Genomic DNA, 20,295 nt, shown 5'->3' with positions numbered 1-20,295 from the left:
TGGGGGAAACCGGAGCACCCGGAGGAAACCCACACCAACACAGGGAGAACATGCAAACTCCACACAGAAACGCCAACTGACCCAGCCGGGACTCAAACCAGCAACCTTCTTGCTGTGAGGCGATCATGCTAACCACTGAGTTAGCTCCTTATAAATATCAGTATTTTTAAAGCGAAGTGTTGCCAGCATTGAATAAAACACAGGAAACGTGATCCATTGTAGGAGTTTATTACAAACAGCTTTTAGGACCATTTAAATATACAGCACGAAAAATATACAGTGTGTTGGCTTCATACAAATACTGTTAACATGTTAATTAATAAAAAAAGATGACAACACCGCCACAATCACCGACAAGATACAGAGCAGATACACAGCAGCGATGCTTTGGTCTATTCACAGTGGCTTCTATATGGTGCACGACTATATATTACTCAGTATTATGAAAGTCTAATGCTTGGATTTGGTACAGATATATAACAGTCAGTAGCTTTCATGATTGGTATTTCCTCATTTTACTGTTAAAATTGTCCAAATTTAGTTAATTGGCTGCTTACACAACACAACATATTAGTAATAATGTACTAATAATAACTTATATTGTTTGTTGTGTTTTACACCTGTAAATAATAATAATAATAAACTAGTAATAGCTGAAGTGGTGTTCTCAGAAATGCCGGGTTGTTATTAACTGCAACATTAATGTAAAAATAAACTGCAGATGAGCAAACAATTGAGTTTTTTATGATGAACCCATGTACATGAAATGATCTGAGCTCCACACTTTGTACTTATGAAATCAACACAAACAGTTTTTGCTAATTAAACACTGTTGGGATTATTCAGACGTGATGTAATTGCAGTTAAATAAGGCGGTTTTATAATGTCACTCCTAATGCTGATGTTGTGAATTTTTTGGGGATTTTCTAATAATAATAAAAAAATTATAAACACTGGATGGAAATAACAAGGTCCTTAAAACCTTAAAATCTGCATATAAACATTTCACTTGTGATGGATAATTCATATTTGTGACCCTGGACCACAAAAACCAGCACTAATAGCCAAAAATATATAGCATGGGCCAAAATTATTGATTTTTATATTATGTCAAAAGTCATTAGAATATTAAGATCCTATTGCATGAAGATATTTTGTAAATATCCTACCATAAATATATTAAAACCTTTTTAATTATTAATATGCATTACATATTTTGCACATTTACACAACTTTAAAGGGCACCTATGGTGGAAAATCTACTTTTCAAGATGTTTGGACAGACGTGTGTGTAATTATAGTGTATAGATCGTCATATTGGAGTGATATAAACACACACACTCCTTTTTTTTATTTTTTTATTTAAAGAGCCCATATTATGGGTTTTTGAAAATGCCCCTCCATGTAGTGTGTAACACAGCTCTAAGTGAAGTGAAGTATCCAGCTAAGGCTTAAATCTGTAAGAATACAGTGTTTAAAACTGTTGATTCATCTATAAAAGAGTCGATTCATAGTGCTTCAAACGAGTCGCCTTGATACCGACTCATTAGGTGTTTCGCCATGACGTACGAACGAAACAAAGTTTTTCACGTGCACGCGCAAACCCGGGAGATTTCAAACCTGAGGCCCCGCCCTCTGACGCAGACACACACACACACACACAAACACACACACACAAACACACACCCACAAACATGCCGGTCGATTGAAGTCACACTGCAGATGGATATTATCGAGTATCTACCCAAAGATGAAACCTCAGCATTATAACCAAGCAGTTGGAAACTACTGGAAACTTCTGGAAGCTACATGCTACAAAGAATACTTCATCTGCGTTTGTTAAAGGAAGGATCAGTAACTTACTGATGGACATCAGGATGGGTTTCTTCCATTTCTCAAGTGTAAGTACGTGCGGTTAAAGTTGTTGCCTCGTTGACTCTGGCTTGCAAATGTATTTAGTTGTGTTTTGTTACTTGTAACCGAGTGTACTGTATCAGGTTAACTGGCTATATTCTCTTATCGCGTGCAAAGTCACGTTAAAAACGCGACGCGTGCTGCTTTGTTTATGGAGCTCCGTGGTAACGTTAGAGGTGTGCATACCCGCGGCTGTCCCCGCGCCAGATTTCTGCGGCGCGGGAATAAATTTCCGAATAAATCGCCGGAGCGGTCAGTAACGGGTTTGATTTGGGACGGAAGCGGGCTGCCTGAGAAAGAGAAAGATGTGTCTGCTTGGTGCTTGTGTGTTAGTGCGCACGCGCGCGTATGAGAGAGAGAGAGAGAGAGAGAGAGAGAGAGAGAGAGAGAGAGAGAGAGAGAGAGAGAGAGAGAGAGAGAGAGAGAGAGAGAGAGAGAGCGAGAGAGAGAGAGAGAGAGAGAGAGAGAGAGAGAGAGAGAGAGAGAGAGAGAGAGAGAGCGAGCGAGCGAGAGCTTTATGCTTGGTGCTGTGTGTGTGTTTATACAGATTTTCGGTTTTGTTCTCCCCCGCTCTTTAGCGGGATCGGGCGCGGCGGGCAGAATACGGGGCGTGTTCTAAGGCTAAAACCTGGCGGGTGCGGGCGGAAGCGGGAGCGTTCTCGTCCGGAGGTGTGTGTGTGTGTTTGTGTGTGTGTGGCAGCTAAAATCCACGCCTACACTATCTAGCGTGTATGAACTGTGATTACTTTTTAAATTGCTGATTAGCTATTGGCCATTTCACTCTCTGACTGAAGGCAGTCGACCAATCGCGACAGACTGTCATCGGTCCAATCAGCGCAGATTAGCTTCGCGCTAAGGAGGGGTTTGGGAACAAATGAATAACTGAACGATTCATACGGGAGTCGCTGGAATAATTAGGTAAAAATAAATGCAGATTATAAGACCATGAAAGTGTTTTTTGACCTTGCATGCATATTAGACTGTTGTTGGAGACCCTTACAACCAAGATATGACCCTATTTCATGTATAATATGGGCTCTTTAACAACATAAAAACGGTGGACCAATTGGAGCGGTTTTCAGAGCGACCGCAACTTGGCATAGGAGAGCGGTCCCCCCGCCCACCAATATTGATTGACAACCGCGCGTCACGATCATATCCTCAGTTTGTTGTTTCACGTCCGCCATTTTCAGCGTGTGAGTCAAAGCAATATCACTAGAGGAACACCCGTGCTCTATTTTTAGATGTAAGGCTCATTGGGCTCAACACAAGATCAACATTCTCCACATAATCGCTGTAATCGGAATTATTGTTTGCACCTTTTGCTAGGTTTGCAAACATCTTTAGTTTTATTGCGTCTACCTTAAACTTCAGCCGTTTGCATTTCTCGCGAACACAGAAGCTCCCTGTGATCTTAACTAGGTGCAGCTGGAAAAGTGCAAACACGTTGCTTCATGTGCGCGTCTCTCCATTGCTAATAAAATAACAAACTTGCCTGCAGGTCGCACACCAGAAGCGCCTCTCTGCGTAGTGCGGCAACGTGCATTTCGGAGTTCTGGGCGTGGGTTTCTGCCGGGGTGCTCGCGGCAACGCTTCAGGTCGGCGGGATTTGGGGCGGCGTTGTGATTTCCCTGGTGGAGGCCTGTGTTTGGAGTTCTGGAATGTGTGGCGCGACGGTTCGAAACTTCATGTTTCTGCCGCACCACTGAGAGTGTCTAAGAGTACTTTCACACCTACACTTTTGTTTGGGAACGGGTCTCGTTTGCCCAGTTAGCGCGGTTCGTTTGACATATGTGATCAGGGCACTCGCGCTCTGTTCCGCGCTAAATCAAACGCTCCGAGATCCCTTGAATGAGGTGGTCTCGGCTCGATTGAAACGAACCCTGTAGCGGTTCAATTGCAGTGAGAAAGCGATCTGATCCGAGCGCGGTTATATCACAGTGTTTTATGGATATGTAATAGGCATACGGCTATATGAAGAGAGAATTATGAATAGGGCGGGAAGTTTTGCGAGTCTTCGGATGCCCTCAAACGAGTGATGATCTCCCGGTAATCTCACGTCTCCCTCCCGGTCCTCAAATAGGCATCGTCGCGCACCCTTCTCACCCCTCCCCACCGCGTCTCTCCTCAGACACATCGCACACTCGCGCACCCTGTCAATCACCACCAAACCACCACCTCTCCTGACAGCTGAGCGGGACGCTGCAAAATAAACCCTGACACTCTGACCAATGTAAGGAGAGTTTACTCACACGTGACTTGTTTTAGCTCTGTTGGTCCGATTAGAAACTTTGGAGTGTGAAAGTGAACCGCTCCAAGAGCAAAGAGCAACAATGTAACAATTGTAATCTCTGCTTCAGAACAACTGAATCCATTCACAGGTGTGAAAGCAGCCTTAGTGTGCTGTGTCGCGGCTCTGGTGCCTCAGTCAAAGTTAATTCGGTGTGCGTGGTTATTAGTCTGGGTGTACAAGCTCGGCACTTGAAACTAGCACACAGTTTGCTGTAAAACTATACAGAGACACAAATGATTGTGTACTCTCTGCTTGGTCTGTGTCCGAGTCATACATGTACGGCTGAATGCTGATCCTAGATTAGCTTCTATCTCTGTCTGTCTGCCTGTCTGCTGCAAAGTAAACACAGAGCGTGGCTCTTGGCTCCGCCCCCTTGTTACGTTGAGCGGGAAGCCGAGACTAATTTTCATGTGAAGCAACACGCCCCTAAAACAGCGAGCTGTGTACACACCCACAACATCACACTTTTAAACACATTATAATAAACAAATCTTAACTGTGTCCTGAACTGAACCTAAACTGGCACACTCAGAACAACCAGAATATTTATATTAAATCTTAAAAAATGGGTCAACTATTAATTTTCTCAATATTTAAAGTTTTTTTTGACCCTCATATTTCAGATATTCAAATAGTTGCATCTCAGACAAATATTGCCATATCATAATGAACCGTAAATCAAATGCAAAACTTAATAATAATTTTTTTTTCCGCATACAAATAAATGCATATGTGAGCTAAATCTGTATAAATCTGAATTTCAAACAGTTTACCCTTATGACTGGGTTTGTGGTAGTAATGGGAAGTTCGGATCGTTTTACTGACTCGGATCTTTGAGTCTCGTTCATCAAGATGAATGAATCTTTTTCCGAGTCATTTCGTTCATTTGGTTCAATTTGCCAAAATATTATTATAATGTTACGAATTGCTTCCAAACACATCTACAACAAGCCCAAAAGGTTGATTGCATGATAAATAAGTCATAAATAGAATACTATAAGAAGGAGAAAATAATAATTCAATGTTTACCTGCTCTTTTGTCTATAAAGGCATGCTGTCTCTGCTCAGCTCACCTCTTCATGTCTTTAAATGTCAGGGTTCATTTATGTTACACTGACAGTCACATATAATCTTAATCAATGCACAGTCTGAGCTGATAGGAGCCATGATCGTTCGTTGTTTACGTGATAGAATGACTCAAACCCGAGGAGTCGAGAGATGAGCAGTTAATTTCTTCTTTCGGCTCTAAACGTGTATGATTGGCCCGTGAGGAACGAGTGACTCAGACCCGATCGAGGACTCGAGAGGTGAACGGATCAATTCTTTTTCCGGCTCTAAACGCATATGATTGGCTTCTGCCAATGTGATGAAGACTTGAAATTAATGATACTACCTGCACAAATGTGCACACGTGCGGATGAACGAATCACTTCCTGAGAGGACTCGTAGTTCCCGGGTCATATTGAAGATTCGTTCAAAATGAACGAATCGTTCATGAACGACCCATCACTAGTTTGTGGTCCAGGGTCACGTATTTAATGAAACATCAGCAATAAACTGTAATGAAAGCATTTACTGCATATTGCGTTAGTGGTCATTGTTCCCTTGATGAACGTTTTATGTGATATTTCAGTTTATTTCGCAACTTTACACACCAAAGTGCACTTCTGTGAGTTCACAAACATCGCGAGCAAAATAATTCATGTCTAAATGGAGTTGCACCAGTTACTGGGTGACACAAATCATCATGTGACACTCAAAATATAACTTCACTGTCCGCCTGCTGTGGGCCGTATTAAAGGGACAGTTCACCAAATATGAACATTCTGTCATCATTTAATCATCATGCTCCAAACCTGCTTGAGTTTCTGTCTTCTGTTGAACTCAGTTGAAGTTAAACTGGAAAATGCTGCTATTGACTTCCATAGTGTTTTTTCTTCCTATGCAAAGTGAAAACTGTGGCCTGAAAACCATGCATGCCAAACTCCGAAAATGCTTTGAAATTAAATATTTAATCCAATGATTAATAATCATTACAATTTAACCCAATATACTAAATGATAATGATTAAAAAAAACACAAGATAATGAACCACAATTTAATCTCAAATGTTATATCCCAAAACTATAGTGCATCACGGGTTCCTACTATGGATGTCAATGGCTGCTTTTCCCCAACATTCTTCTAAATATCTGTGCACTATTCTACCTCATTTTATAGTATAAATAGTGTAAGATGAATGCATTGTAAATACCCAGATGATGCACTTATTTAGAGAGGCTACGTGTGAAGAGGGACAACGTGTGAAGGAGAGGGTTTACTGGTGAAGGGGAGGAGCTACTTGTGAATAGGAGGATTTGTGTGTAAAGGGGAGGAGCTACATGTAAAGGGGAGGAGCTACTTGTGAATAGGATGAGTTGTGTGTAAAGGGGAGGAGCTACATGTAAAGGGGAGTTGTTACTGGTAAAGAGGAGGAGCTACTTGTAAATAGGAGGAGTTGTGTGTAAAGGGGAGGAGCTACATGTAAAGGGGAGGAGCTACTTGTGAATAGGATGAGTTGTGTGTAAAGGGGAGGAGCTACATGTAAAGGGGAGTTGTTACTGGTAAAGAGGAGGAGCTACTTGCTAAGAGCAAGTAGCTAACATGGATTTTATTAAGACACTATTAGTGTTTTTATGTGCTTTATGAAGGCTGAAAAACAGTGTCGATACGTTTAGGGTCGTGTCTGAGTCCACTAGATCCTTTCAGAGGTGCATCCAGCTCTGTGAGCTCATAAACTCCTCCAGAAACTGAACCTGGATGATGGAGGCTTTCAGCGGTGCTTCTGACTGAGCCGAGCCCAGTTTGACGAATTGTTGTCGGTGTCGGCTGGAGGATTTCCTCCGGGACAACAACAACAGGCGGTACGTCACAATCACGCCCCCACAAGAGCAAGCTCCTGATTGGTTAACGCGGCGCGAATGTACGCTGAAGTTCATATTTTTTAACTTGAGCGATTCAAACGCACTAAACACTCAATTCGCTCCGTGCCATTCGGTCAAATTGCGTCATTCGCGCTGCGCCATTCGCACATATCGCACCGCAGGATGTCTATTCACGCGTTTGCATTGACTTAACATGTAAGTCACTCATGCTTGACGCTCCTTCCACGTCTGGTGTGAACACAGCATTATGTGTAAAGGGGAGGAGCTATGGTGAAGGGGAGGGGCTACTTGCGAATAGTTACTTGTGAAGGGGAGGAGTTATCAGGCACTGAGAATGAATTACTTAATATTAGATTGTGCAAGCAAAACTCTCCAACAAAATGATGGCAGTTTGGTCTTTTATTTCACTTTTTTGGCAACCTTTACGCCTGTTTCATACCGCAAGCAGAGCGTGAGCAGCGTGCAGGTGTTTGCCTTTCACACGACTGCGTCTGCAGCGCAGCTCATCGGCAGCTGCTGCACAGATCAATCTATCTCTGTCTATTCTATCGTTACCTGTATATCTATAAATTCACTTCTGCTTCACTTCTCATCAGCACCATGGCCCGCGGCGACTTCCTCCTATGCTGTTTCCTTAACCTTGCAAGTCTTTATTTTACAAATGATGTAGATCCTACTGTCTGCTTCTCACGCTCTGGGAAGTGTCATTCCTGTACTTTCAGGTGTACTCAGTCAGAAGACAATCGCCTGTGAGATCATGTCATTGTGTTTTTGATTGTCAGCATAATGTAGGCCTTTAGCTTTAATAATATTTATGCAATATAGTTATGATGATGTTTGTACATGATCAAACGAGTGTGGAACTTAAGCAAAACTGACAATACATTTGTTTTAAATTTGGTTTTGTAGTTCAGGCCCAAATAAATATTTGTTGCTGTTTTTAATCATTTAAGTTTATTTGATTTTATATATAAAAATCAGGGTGACGCGGTGGCGCAGTGGGTAGCACTCTCGCCTCACAGCAAGAAGGTCGAAGAGTCTCGGCTGGGTCAGTTGGCATTTCTGTTTGGAGTTTGCATGTTCTCCTCATGTTGGCGTGGGTTTCCTACGAGTGCTCCAGTTGACGGTTCATTCCGCTGTGGCGACCTCTGATTAATAAAGGGACTAAGCTGAAGAGAAAATGAATGAATATTTAAATCAGTGGATATTATCGATGCATTTAATGGATAAAATTGCTGCTTTTTACTGTCATTCAATGTGTTTTTGGTCATTTTCAATGCACTGTCACTTTAATTAAGCGTGAACGTCGTGGCCAAAATAGACCCAGTGCCGAAACCAGGGCTTAATTTGTGCCGGAACAAGCCAGATCATTCATTCATTCATTCATTTTCTTGTCGGCTTAGTCCCTTTATTAATCTGGGGTCGCCACAGCGGAATGAACCGCCAACTTATCCAGCCAGTTTTTACACAGTGGATGCCCTTCCAGCCGCAACCCATCTCTGGGAAGCATCCACACACATTCACACACACTCATACACTACGGACAATTTAGCCTACCCAATCCACCTGTACCGCATGTGTTTGGACTGTGGGGGAAACCGGAGCACCCGGAGGAAACCCACGTGAACGCAGGGAGAACATGCAAACTCCACACAGAAACGCCAACTGAGCCGAGGCTCGAACCAGCGACTTTCTTGCCGTGAGGCGACAGCACTACCTACTGCGCCACTGCTTCGCTCACAAGCCAGATCCAGAACTTCTGAAATCTGATCCGGCACCTCATTTTATCGATTCCCCTCCTCACACGCAATCCTCCACTTTCTTCCTTGACTCCCTCTTCACGTTCGTCCATGACACTCCCTGCCCCGCTCTGCTGCACACTTCCATTTATTTGCCACAGCTCCCCAACCCTCTTCACTTTCATCCACGATACCTCTCCCGTCTCCGATTACATGCTGGATCCGTTACCCCGATCTGTTGCTGTACATCGAAATTTACAAATTAAGCACTGGCCGAAACTATCACAGCACTGCTGCTTCAGCCACGCTCACGCCTTGTGCTGACGCACTGCTTCTGCGTGTGGGATGTAAGCTCTAATCGAGGGCTGTCAAACTCAATTCCTGGAGGGCTGCAACCCTGCACAGTTTAGTTCCAACCCTGCTCCAACACACTTACCTGTAGGTTTCAAACAAGCCTGGATCAAACAAGATCAGGTGTGTTTAATTAGGGTTGGAACTAAACTGTGCAGGGCTGCGGCCCTCCAGGAATAGAGTTTGGCATCTCTGCTCTAATCTGTTAACATGGCCGGCGAAAAAAACACACAATCTGCTCACGCTCGCGGTGTGAAACAGGCTTTAGACATTAACTGGGAAATGGGTCAAATTTCCATTTAGTAAAAACTGTTATTGTTCCATTTGGGACGACACCAAACTCACATGCTGCATGGTTGAGTGTATAAGTGCATAGTGCAGGGGTGCTCAATCCTGTTCCTGGAGATCTACCTTCCTGCAAAGTTCAGATCCAACCCTGATCAAACACACCTGAGGCAATTAATTAGGACCTGAACAGCACTTGATAATTACAGGCAGGTGTGTTTGATATGGGTTGCAACTGAAATCTGCAGGAAGGTAGATCTCCAGGAACAGGGTTGGTCACCCCTGGCATAGGCTGTTTCTCAATTCCAAGAACGCAGAGAATGGACTTGCGTTCTTGTGGAGACCGGTCTTGCCAGGTGTCCTCGGAAGAACGAACTCGGGAGACCGCGAGGGCAGAGAACGCGTCCTTTGAGAAATGGGATGCTGCGTTCTTCCTGATGGTCATGTGACCTTCACTCGTTTTAAATGGAAATTATTTAAATATTACAGCACTCATACAACGATTTATTGTTTCCCCTTCTCTTCAAAATATATACTTTGCATAAAAACATTATCAATATACTCTGCACAATATAAATAAAACTGATTTTAATACGAATTTCAGCAAACAAATACCCTTAATGTGTTTATTCCTTTTTTAAGATGTTCATGTTAATGTTTACTTTCACCGTTTCATTTAGGGAAACTCCTGAGGTAAATAAATTATATCTCTGAACTTTAATAATAAATCTAAATTAAATGCAGCGCTTCCCACCTCCAGTCGCAATGACTTCTGGGACTTCCAGAGCGAGTTCGGTGCTCAAGTCTGCATCAGTGCGTCAATATCAAGATCCGGGAAGTTTCACGCGTCCTCCGTACTTGCGGTCTTGAGTATTGGAACGGAACTTAGGCAGCTGATGATGACGTTACACGAGAACACGAGGACGCAAGACCGCTGAAGAACGCATATTGAGAAACAGCCATTAGTCAGGGGTCACCAACCCTGTTCCTGGAGATCTGGTTGCAACCCTGACCAAACACACCTGCCTGTAATTATCAAGTGCTGCTTCAGGTCCCCATTAATTGGTTCAATGGTGTAATGTGCATGGTGTATAACCTGGCATGCAACTTTTATTTTGTGTTCAACAGAAGAAAGAAATAAAATTTTACAACCACTTGACTTCAACTAAATGAAGATATGTATTTTTTGGGTGCGCTGTCCCTTTAACAACCCTTAGCATTGAATGCAGAGCACATTTCTCAAATGAGTGCGGCAGTAGATGATTCCTTAGTATGAAAGTGAGAAATTTCCCAAAACCCGTACTCAAAACACTCTTAGATCTCTGTAGCCGCGATGTCATCAAACGTGACTTCATTCCCGCTGCTGTCGTCGTCCTGTTCTCTGGACTCCAGCTCCAGACTGAGCTCCCGCAGGGATCGCTCCAGATCACGGTTCCTCTTGTACATCTGCACGTAGTTCTGCTGCAACTGTTTTTGGTAGCGAATCACTTTATCCTTCTCCTCCTCCCAGCTCTTCCTCTCGCTCTCGAACGCAGCCGCCTGATCAGAAAATCTCTGCCGTTCGTACGCCAATTCAGCTTTTAGTCTGTCCGCCTGCTGCCTGGAGGTCTTCAGCTCTTCAGTTTCTTCAGCCAAACGTTGCTCTTTTCCAGACGCAGCAGCATTTAGAGCATCCCGCATCTGGCTCGAATCCTCCTCCAGGTGGCTTATTTTCTCTCGTAGAAGCTCGTTCTCACTCTTGCGCCGCTGCAGTTCGTTCTGGCAGACCTCCAGCTCCAGGATTCGGGTTCGAGAGGTCGTATTCGCCTCCTGAAGCTGATTCTGGCTGGTTTGGAGCTCCGAACGCACCTCCCGCAGCTGCCCGCGCACCGTCACCAGCTCACCCACACGCTGGGCCAGATCCGCCTGCAGGTCCTTCAGCTGCTGCTTCAGGAGGGAGATCTCACCTGACTTCTGGCACACCTGCAGGACACCATCACAACAACACAAGCAGATGAGAAAACCAGAGAAGAAGACAACATGTGTGTGAAGTTCCAGCTCAAAACACCACACAGATAATGTTTCAAGAGTTCACACTTAGCTGATGATTGCTTATAAAGCTTGTTTGGCATGCTGTCCCAGGAGAAAGCCCTGAGCTCATAAGATCCTCAAGCCCGGGGCTCCCTCCCATTTGCAAGGCGAGATGGGAGTTTGAGCTCAGGTAGATCTGGAGATCTCCCCTGCTGTAGTAGCTTATAAATAGTTAGTGATTGCTCTTAAAGGGCCTTGAAACCCCCCGTTTCAGCAGGATGTTTTCACACCTCTGGTTTAAAAAAAAGGCAGGAAAGTGGGTGTGTCCAGCTCTGTTTGGGTGGAAGTGTCGGGGGAGGGAAAATGGGCAGGGTTTGAATAAAAATGTGGGCACTCGCTGAGGACAGAAAGACAGTGTGTTTAATGACGGTGAAATGTTTGATACCGCACGTCGTATTGGAGAAAATAGCCTCTGCATTTCTCTGTAAAATACGACAAAAATTCAACACGACGGTCGGCAAAAGTTTGCTTACAGTGTTCACGTGTTTACACACAGAGAGCAGCATTTACAGCGGATCTTTCAATATTGTAGTGATACTGTAAACTAAGTAACTTAGAAATCATTTTGACTAAGGTCTGTCTTTAAACACTGAAAGAGTTCTGCTGACTATACCAACTATAACTTTGCCATCTGAATAAACAAAGAAAGGGCGCTGATCGCACACACTTACCGAATCTGTAGACAGGACAATCAGCTCATACTGGAGCTGCGTCTTTTTAAAAGGAGACGAGCAGCAAATCTGGATCTCACCATAGATGAGAAATGCTCGAGTAAAAAATGTTCCAAACAAACGCATTTCTGCTGCTCGTCGCGTCTACGGATCCACGCGTGAGTCCAGCAGCGCTCTCATAGAGAGAAAATGAAAACCAAACCTTCACATTATAAAGCAACACTGGCGACCCGTATCTCCAAACAATTCTTATTCTTTTCACACAACTTTTGGCAACACGACATGTGTCGTCTCTCTGCCGCCTGAACACTGTTTCAGGTACAGTCTGAACTTCAGCGTACATTCGCGCCGCATTAACCAATCAGAAGCTTGCTCTTGTGGGGGCGTGATTGTGACGTAGAACCTGTTGATGGTGTCCCAGGGGAAATCCTCCAGGCGACACCGACAACAATTCATCAAACTGGGCTGGGCTCAGTCAGAAGCACTGTTGAAAGCCTCCGTGATCCAGGTTCAGTTTCTGGAGGAGTTTATGAGCTCACAGAGCTGGATGCACCTCTAAAAAGATGTAGTGGACTAAGACAGGATCCTAAACGTATCGACGCTGTTTTTCAGTCTCCATAAAGCACATTAACACTGTTATTTCCTTAATAAAATCCATGTTAGCCATTTAGCTATGAAGCTAGAGTCACCGGGCAGACAGAAGCCCTGCCCATCACGCGAATCCGCGTCTGTTCTGAAGTGAATTTGACACGCGATTGAAGCGGATTTGACGCGCGAATCAAGCGGGGGTTGACGCGCGAATGAAGCGAGTAAACTTAAATGTTCACACAACTATTTATAAATTGCGCTATTCGCGCGTACCGCCTCTGGTTTAAACACAACATAAGAAACCTAGCATGCATATTAATGAAGTTGCAGCGCATACATAATGGAGCGCTCTGATTGGTTTGAACCAAGCCTCACTCATGCATTAATGCAACACACTCAGAGATGTAATATGGGACACTCTGGCTCAGGCGTCCAGTCTGCACGCTGGAATACACGCTATTATGTCATGACCGTGACGCAGCTTCAAAAATTCGTTTTAAACCGGAAGTACGAATTTGCCCAAATTTACGCAAAAACAACCAATTTACACTTTTTAGTGAGATATATGTGTCCTAATAGTGTTTATAGCAGTGTGGGACACGTATACCACTGTCAACAGCTCAACACATGTGCTCTGGTGTTTCGTGACCGGTGGAAGGAAACCGGCGAACCCAGGGGAAAACCCATGTGAGCATGGAGAGAACGTGTAAACTCCGCACAGAAACGTCGGCTGGCTTGGTAAGGACTAGAACCAGTGACGTTCTTGCTGTGAGGCAACAGTGCTAACCACTGGGCCACCGTGCGTCCATCTAGGAAAGGAGGAGGAGTAGAGGTGGAAGGGGGGATTCTTTAAAACAAAGATGGCTGTGATATGGAACTTAGAGTGTTTATAGTGGCTTAGGAATCGTCTGATTGGTGAATCATGAATAGAATAATGCGGGACCGGCTGCAAGCAATCATAAGCACGTGATCCTCTCGAAATTAGTTTATAAATAAACTTCACATTGTAAAGCTTCCTGTAGAACATATTAATTGAAATGAGAGACTTAGGCACTTCTTGAAGATGACTACAGAACAACCAACACGTTCTCAATAAAGGATTCTGCTTGGAAAAGTCTCCTAGCTTGAGTTCTGAGATTTACTCCATCTCCTGGCTCAGACTGGAATCCTCCTCACCTCCCATTTGGTCTCCTCCAGGCGGGGCCCGAGCTGTGTGTGTTCCCTCTCAAAGGATGAACAGCGCTCCTCCAGCCTCTGCCGCTCCTTCAGGATCTGCGTCATCTCCTCCTGATGCTTCTTCTTCTCCTGCTGCATCTGAAACACCTGCATCTGAAGCATCTGCTGCTCCCGCTGCGCTTTCTGAGACGCCTTCTGCATCTTAGCGGCGCACATCTGTCTGAACTCCTCAATCTCCAGCTCTGTGCGCTTCTGACGCTCCTCGTACACCTGCAATCAACACACACACACACAGAGAGTTCTTACAGATGCATACGATTCTTCAAAGTAGAAATAGTTGAACTCTTAGGCCCGGTTTACACTTTAGGTTTAGGTTTTTGCATTTTAGGTTTAAAATGTCGTTTTAGAATGAAAATGATCCGCGTCCACACTAGCGTTTCACCCAGCGTTTCTGAACAGCTCTCTGTCAACACCTAAACACTGAAAACGCACATCACGTGACCGCAAGCGCTGCAGCCTATCTAGCTTGATGAGAGCTGTGCTCATCGGAGTGTTCATCAAAGATCTCCCGCTGAATCTAATCTCACTATATTTGCTAAACGTGATATTTAATTAGGCTGGCTAGAGAAACAAACTTTAAGCTACTTAACTTATACTGCTTTAAAACTTTAAACTACTTTAAACTTAAAACTGCTTTAAAACTTTAAGCTACTTCAAACTTAAAACTGCTTTAAAACTTTAAACTACTTCAAACTTAAAACTGCTTTAAAACTTTAAGCTACTTTAAACTTAACACTGCTTTAAAACTTTAAACTACTTTAAACTTAAAACTGCTTTAAAACTTTAAGCTACTTTCTGCTTTAAAACTTTAAGCTACTTTAAACTTAAAACTGCTTTAAAACTTTAAGCTACTTTAAACTTAACACTGCTTTAAAACTTTAAACTACTTTAAACTTAAAACTGCTTTAAAACTTTAAGCTACTTTAAACTTAACACTGCTTTAAAACTTTAAACTACTTTAAACTTAAAACTGCTTTAAAACTTTAAGCTACTTTAAACTTAACACTGCTTTAAAACTTTAAACTACTTTAAACTTAAAACTGCTTTAAAACTTTAAGCTACTTTAAACTTAACACTGCTTTAAAACTTTAAACTACTTTAAACTTAAAACTGCTTTAAAACTTTAAGCTACTTTAAACTTAAAACTGCTTTAAAACTTTAAACTACTTTAAACTTAAAATAGCTTTAAAACTTTAAGCTACTTTAAACGTAAAACTGCTTTAAAACTTTAAGCTACTTTAAACGTAAAACTGCTTTAAAACTTTAAGCTACTTTAAACGTAAAACTGCTTTAAAACTTTAAGCTACTTTAAACTTAAAACTGCTTTAAAACTTTAAGCTACTTTAAACTTAAAACTGCTTTAAAACTTTCAGTCTAAGCTTTCTCAAGCCTAAGGCTCTCTCAAGCCTAAAGTTTGTCTTGACGAACTTTAATAATCTAGTTCATCTTGTTGTCTATATCTAACAACATATTCCCCGACTTTGGTCTTTTGAATCTATCACTTGTTCTCAGGTAACGTGTTTTGGCTGAGCGCAAAGATAAGTTAATAATTAAACCACGTAGCCTACATTTTGCATATCGACTGATTGCTTGCCTTTATTTCCTATAACGTATAAACTTATTGTATGTTATACTTTTATAATGGCCATTATTGATTATTAAAACTGATATTCAGCAATAGAGAGGGCATGTTTCGTGTTTAATGAAATTGAAAGGAGGCAGTGATGTTATAGGCTCCGTCTTGTTATGAATACGCACACAGTGGAAATGACGCTCATATATGCAGCACGACGCCTCAGCATTCCTGCTGTCTGTTAAGTTGTTAATATCAAAAGAAAAATAGCAGTTCCTTATATCATGTTTTCATATTATTACTGTACTAGGATATAGTGAAACAACGTATGCAGGATGATGTGAATACGGTTATAAAGTACACTGTTCCCTTTGAAAGATTTACTTGATGTGCACTCGAGAGTCTGTTTTCCATATCGAAAATGCAAAGTCTGAACTTACAAGGAGAGGATGCAGAACTGAACTGTGTGTAGGCTACTTAATATTGAGGAAAAGCCCCAATCAGAGAGGCGAATGTCTGCAGCCCCGCCTCCGTTTTCCCTCATCCACACTGAGACGGAGCAGCAGCGTTTCAGAATGAAAACGGCCTCTTCAGCGTTTCCGAAACGCTCCGTTTGCAGCGCTCAAAAACTCCGGCGTAGTGTGGACGGATGCGTAACCGTAGCAAAACTTATGCGTTTTCAAACTAAAAGGCATTAGAGTAAATGGGACCTTAGGCTCTGTGCGCACACACTTTTTTCTACACGGTTTGTTTACACTAAAACTGTGAATGAAACCGACACTTTCTGAAAACTCCAGCCAGGGTGAAGATTTTCCAAAACTGCTGGTACAGTGTGGTCTGTGGACGCTATCACTGGAGTTTTCACCTCATGGCATTAGCGTGTGCTGTTTTCTCCTGTCTGATTGGCCGACACGCTGGGTTCACAACAAATGCAAAAGATGCAAATGAGGCAAAATTCTGCACATTCGCGACAAGTGAAGTTTAATTGTAAACTAATTTCTAGAGGAGCATGTGCTCATGATTGACCCAGCTGGTCCAAATTACCTAATCATGATCCTCCAATCAAAGGATCCCAAGTCACTATATATATCCTTATTTCCTTTCTACACTATCTTTGTCTGGAAGAAACCCCCCTCCTCCCCTTCCTCCTTTTTCCAGGGTGGGCGGCACGGTGGCCCAGTGACTAGCACTGTTGCCTCACAGCAAGAATACCTATGGCGTTGGGTCCTTGCTGGGCCATCTGGTATTTCTGTGCAGAGTTAGCATGTTCTCCCCGAGTCCGCATGTGTTTCCCCCGGGTTCCCTGGTTTCCTCCCACCATCCAAATGTGCTCTATATTATAGATAAAATGAGCCTAATTTTACTCTAATCTTACTCTCAGGAAGTTCGCCTTGGCCTCAGCAGCAGGGGAGTTTGAGATCTACCTGAGCTCAATCTCCCCTCGCCCTGCGAAAGGGGGGAGCCCTGGGCTCGAGGATCTCTTGAGCTCAGGGCTCTCTCCCTGGACAGCACGCCAAACAAGCTATATATAAATCATGAGCTAAGTGTGAACTCTTGAAACGCATCGCATATTTCTTGTCCTCATGGTTGCATTAATTAGTATGTAATTCATTCGTGCAATTTATTAATTCAGTTTGGTGTGAACCCAGCATAAAATGGTCATTATCGCCACCTGTTGATTCTGCGTGTCCTTCAAATGCATCACAGTGCAACCCTGTTTATAAAAATACCTTGTACATGTGAGCATGACCTTAAAGGGATTATATGATATTACTAAAAATAATGTTATTTGGTGTATTTGGTGCACTGTAGTGTGTTTTATGCACTTCAATGGGCCTTTCAAGCAATAAAAAACATGACAGGATTATCCTTTGGTGATATAAGCTTTCAGGTATTATAAGTTGAACTATTTTTTTCTCATGCGTAATTGTGTTATTCATACATAATTCTGTATTGTAGCCTCAGAAATGTTTTTGTTAAATACGTTTAGATTAAGTCAGGGGTGCCAAAACTTGGTCCTAGCAGGCTAGTGTCCTGGAGAGTTTAGCTCTAACCCTAATCATACACACCTAAACCAGATAATCAAGCTCTTATGCCACGGAGTTTGCACATGCCAAATTCTGTCGTACGGTGCTGCGAAAAGGGGCGGGATTAAACAAAACGATATGACATTTAATAAAGCAAGTGACTGCTCCATATTGTACATTTTACTACAGAGAGATTATGTTTTGATCCTTGACTGGTCTCTACGCCGTCGCATGATGCGATTTCGCAGGTCAGAGTTCACCAAGCTTGTATTTTGCAATGCAACATTCTGCAAAACTGTGATTATGGCCTGCTGGATGTCACACAAGCTTGCGTTTCCGGTCCGTCGCATTCATATGCGTAAGCAAACATTGCAGTGTGTGACAGCTGACAGGTGTGTTTGATTGGGGTTGGAGCCAAACTCAGCGGAACACTGGCCCTCCAGGATCAAGTTTGGATACCCCTGGATTAAATACAACAGTTGTCATGACAACTTACTACTGTAAACAGAAGCCAGCAATTATTGCCCCGCCTCCAAGTTGTTCTGATTGGTCTACTGCTTTGAGACTGACATTGATGAGTGGGCTGCGAGTCCATTTTTTAATTATTTTAACTTCGTACTTGATGCATGAAAAAAGATGCAAGATGGTCACGCACATCAGCATTTGCATAGAAAAACAATGGAAAAATTGCAACGGAAAAGGCAAAAACTACCACCAACATAACGAAAGCGTGGTCAATTTAGGGTTAATTATACCGTATACTGAGATCAGCATCCCATAATGCAATTCACAACCGTAAATCACAAAATATGGAAACTGTTCATTAACAGTTTATAGTAAGTAGCTGATGTGGTGATAAATAAACAAGCTTGAGCATGCACCTGACAGATAGCGGCTTCGTTCTCGTCCAGGTTTTCTCGTAGCCGCTGCAGCTCCAGCTCTCGCTCCCTCAGCTTCTCCTCCAGATCTCTCACTATGGCCTCATAGGCCTCGATGGGCGGCGGCGAGGGTCCCGCGGAGCCCCTGTCGGACAGCATGTGCCCACGGCCACCCAGAGACCCAGTGCTCTTGCTGGAGGACGAGCGGCCGCTGTCAGAGCTGCAGTTTCCGGGCAGTTTGCTGCTCTCGCTGTGCTGTTGTGTGTACGCCGGCAGGTTTGTCAGGGATCCACGCGGAGTCTCGGTCATGGTGAACGACTGGCTGAATAAAGCGTTTCGGGCTCCGCTGTAGGAGCTGCGCCGCTCTAATGTCGCATGAGAAACGTCTTCGGCGTCTGGGGAAAACCTGCTGAGGTTTCCTTGGCTTCCCGATAGGCCGGTGCCGAGCCGCGGAGACAGAAACTGCGCCGTGTTTCGGCTCTTGGGGATCACAGGCTTGAAGGCAGTCGGTCGGATTATGGCCTGCTGGATGTTCTGGGGAAAAAACAAACATCATGAATGATAACGTATCAGCTTGGGAACATTTCGGAAACAATCTGCATTGTAAGAAGCTCTATAGAAATATAGACCACAGATTTAAAACTAATGGACAGACGGCTGCTTCTCACTCAGGGCTGCTGTTTATGCTAACGAGGGAGAGATGGTCACTAGTGGGCGGGGCTTTCCCCCTTTGATGACACCTACAAAGGGAGAATGTCATTAAAAATGTTTCAAGGTTTGAAGGCAGTCTGACTTATGTTGGATTATGGCCTGCTGGATGTTCTGGGAAAAAATAAACATCAGGAATAATACTGTATAAGCATGGGAACGTTAAGATGATATTGACCTTATTTTAACATCCTTATTTCTACAAGATGCGTCTCTGATGCCTCTAGAGTGAATAGTGAAGTTTCAGCTCAACACAGCACACAAATAATGTTTTCCAACTCTTTCATGGCTTTAATCCTAATTGTGCTGTTTTGGTGACTGTCGCTTTAAATTCATATGAGATTGTGCTCTATTCAAAAGAGGGCGGAGCTACAAATGTCAGTGTGTCGGCATAGTGAAAGACTCAAAACAGGACTAACGCCCCATGCTAATGAGGTAGAGAGAGTCACTAGTAGGCGGGGCTTTCCCCCTCTGATGACTCGTACAAAGGGAGATGTGTTTCTGCTGTTTTTATCAGGCAGACGGTCAGATTATGGCCTGCTGGATGTCCTGGGAAAATAAACATCAGACATTTTGCCATATAACATAGGGAGGTTTTGGAAATGTCACCAATCTACATGGTAAAGCTCTTCAGTTTTAAAAAAGGTGATTTAGGAGATGTTTCTCAGTACTGGGTTGCTGCTAAGGGCATCCGCTGAGTAAAACATATGCTGGAATAGTTAATAATTAATAATAACCATTCATAATCAGAGTGACCATCGGGTTATTTATCACCTCCCTGACTATTAGTAGGAATTAGTTATAATTATTGGTTCATTAAAAGAGAGAATTGTACCTAATATTAAAAAAATTGTTTTTTTTGTTTAAGTGTAAGTTTTCAAAATATAATATTTAATAATAACATGTTTTTCAAAGTTATTTGATAAATTTTTTTATGTTAGCAGAGTTGTTTATACAATATATATATAACATTTTTCATCAAAGAAAAAAGTGATTAACAAATTAGACATTGCGAAAGGAATAAGTTATAATTAATGG

General features: G+C 42.9%; 2 protein-coding genes across 7 annotated transcripts in view; one reads left to right on the top strand and one right to left on the bottom strand.

Annotated features, from left to right (window-relative positions):
• Positions 1-20,295, top strand: part of pdzd7b (PDZ domain containing 7b) — a 49,790-nt gene that overhangs the window by 27,465 nt on the left and 2,030 nt on the right. For 2 of the 5 annotated variants that reach the window (XR_015504702.1, XR_015504701.1), the window contains exons 18-19: positions 6,938-7,110; positions 7,728-8,072. The exons of 2 other annotated variants lie outside the window; for them this stretch is intronic. The gene's annotated coding sequence lies outside the window, so the exon portion shown is untranslated. Of the gene's footprint in view, positions 1-6,937; positions 8,078-20,295 lie in introns of those variants that run through there. One more of the 5 variants, XM_087277050.1, reaches the window with a different exon arrangement.
• The window catches only part of lzts2b (leucine zipper, putative tumor suppressor 2b), a 41,498-nt gene continuing 31,655 nt past the window's right edge, over positions 10,453-20,295 (bottom strand). Inside the window, exons 3-5 of one of the 2 annotated variants that reach the window (XM_087277073.1) lie at positions 18,553-19,083; positions 14,012-14,281; positions 10,453-11,468 (exon numbers count right to left, since the gene is read on the bottom strand). In XM_087277073.1, the coding sequence (XP_087133199.1) occupies positions 10,821-11,468; positions 14,012-14,281; positions 18,553-19,083 (1,449 nt within the window). In that variant the 3' untranslated portion in view covers positions 10,453-10,820. Of the gene's footprint in view, positions 11,469-11,921; positions 12,573-13,129; positions 14,282-18,552; positions 19,084-20,295 lie in introns of those variants that run through there. The other variant, XR_015504703.1, reaches the window with a different exon arrangement.

Source organism: Danio rerio, chromosome 12 (genome assembly GCF_052040795.2).
Source record: "Danio rerio strain M-AB ecotype USA chromosome 12, GRCz13ab, whole genome shotgun sequence".
Classification (NCBI taxonomy): Eukaryota; Metazoa; Chordata; class Actinopteri; order Cypriniformes; family Danionidae; genus Danio; species Danio rerio.
Note: the sequence above shows the minus strand (reverse complement) of the source record. Positions and strands in the feature narration are given on the sequence as shown.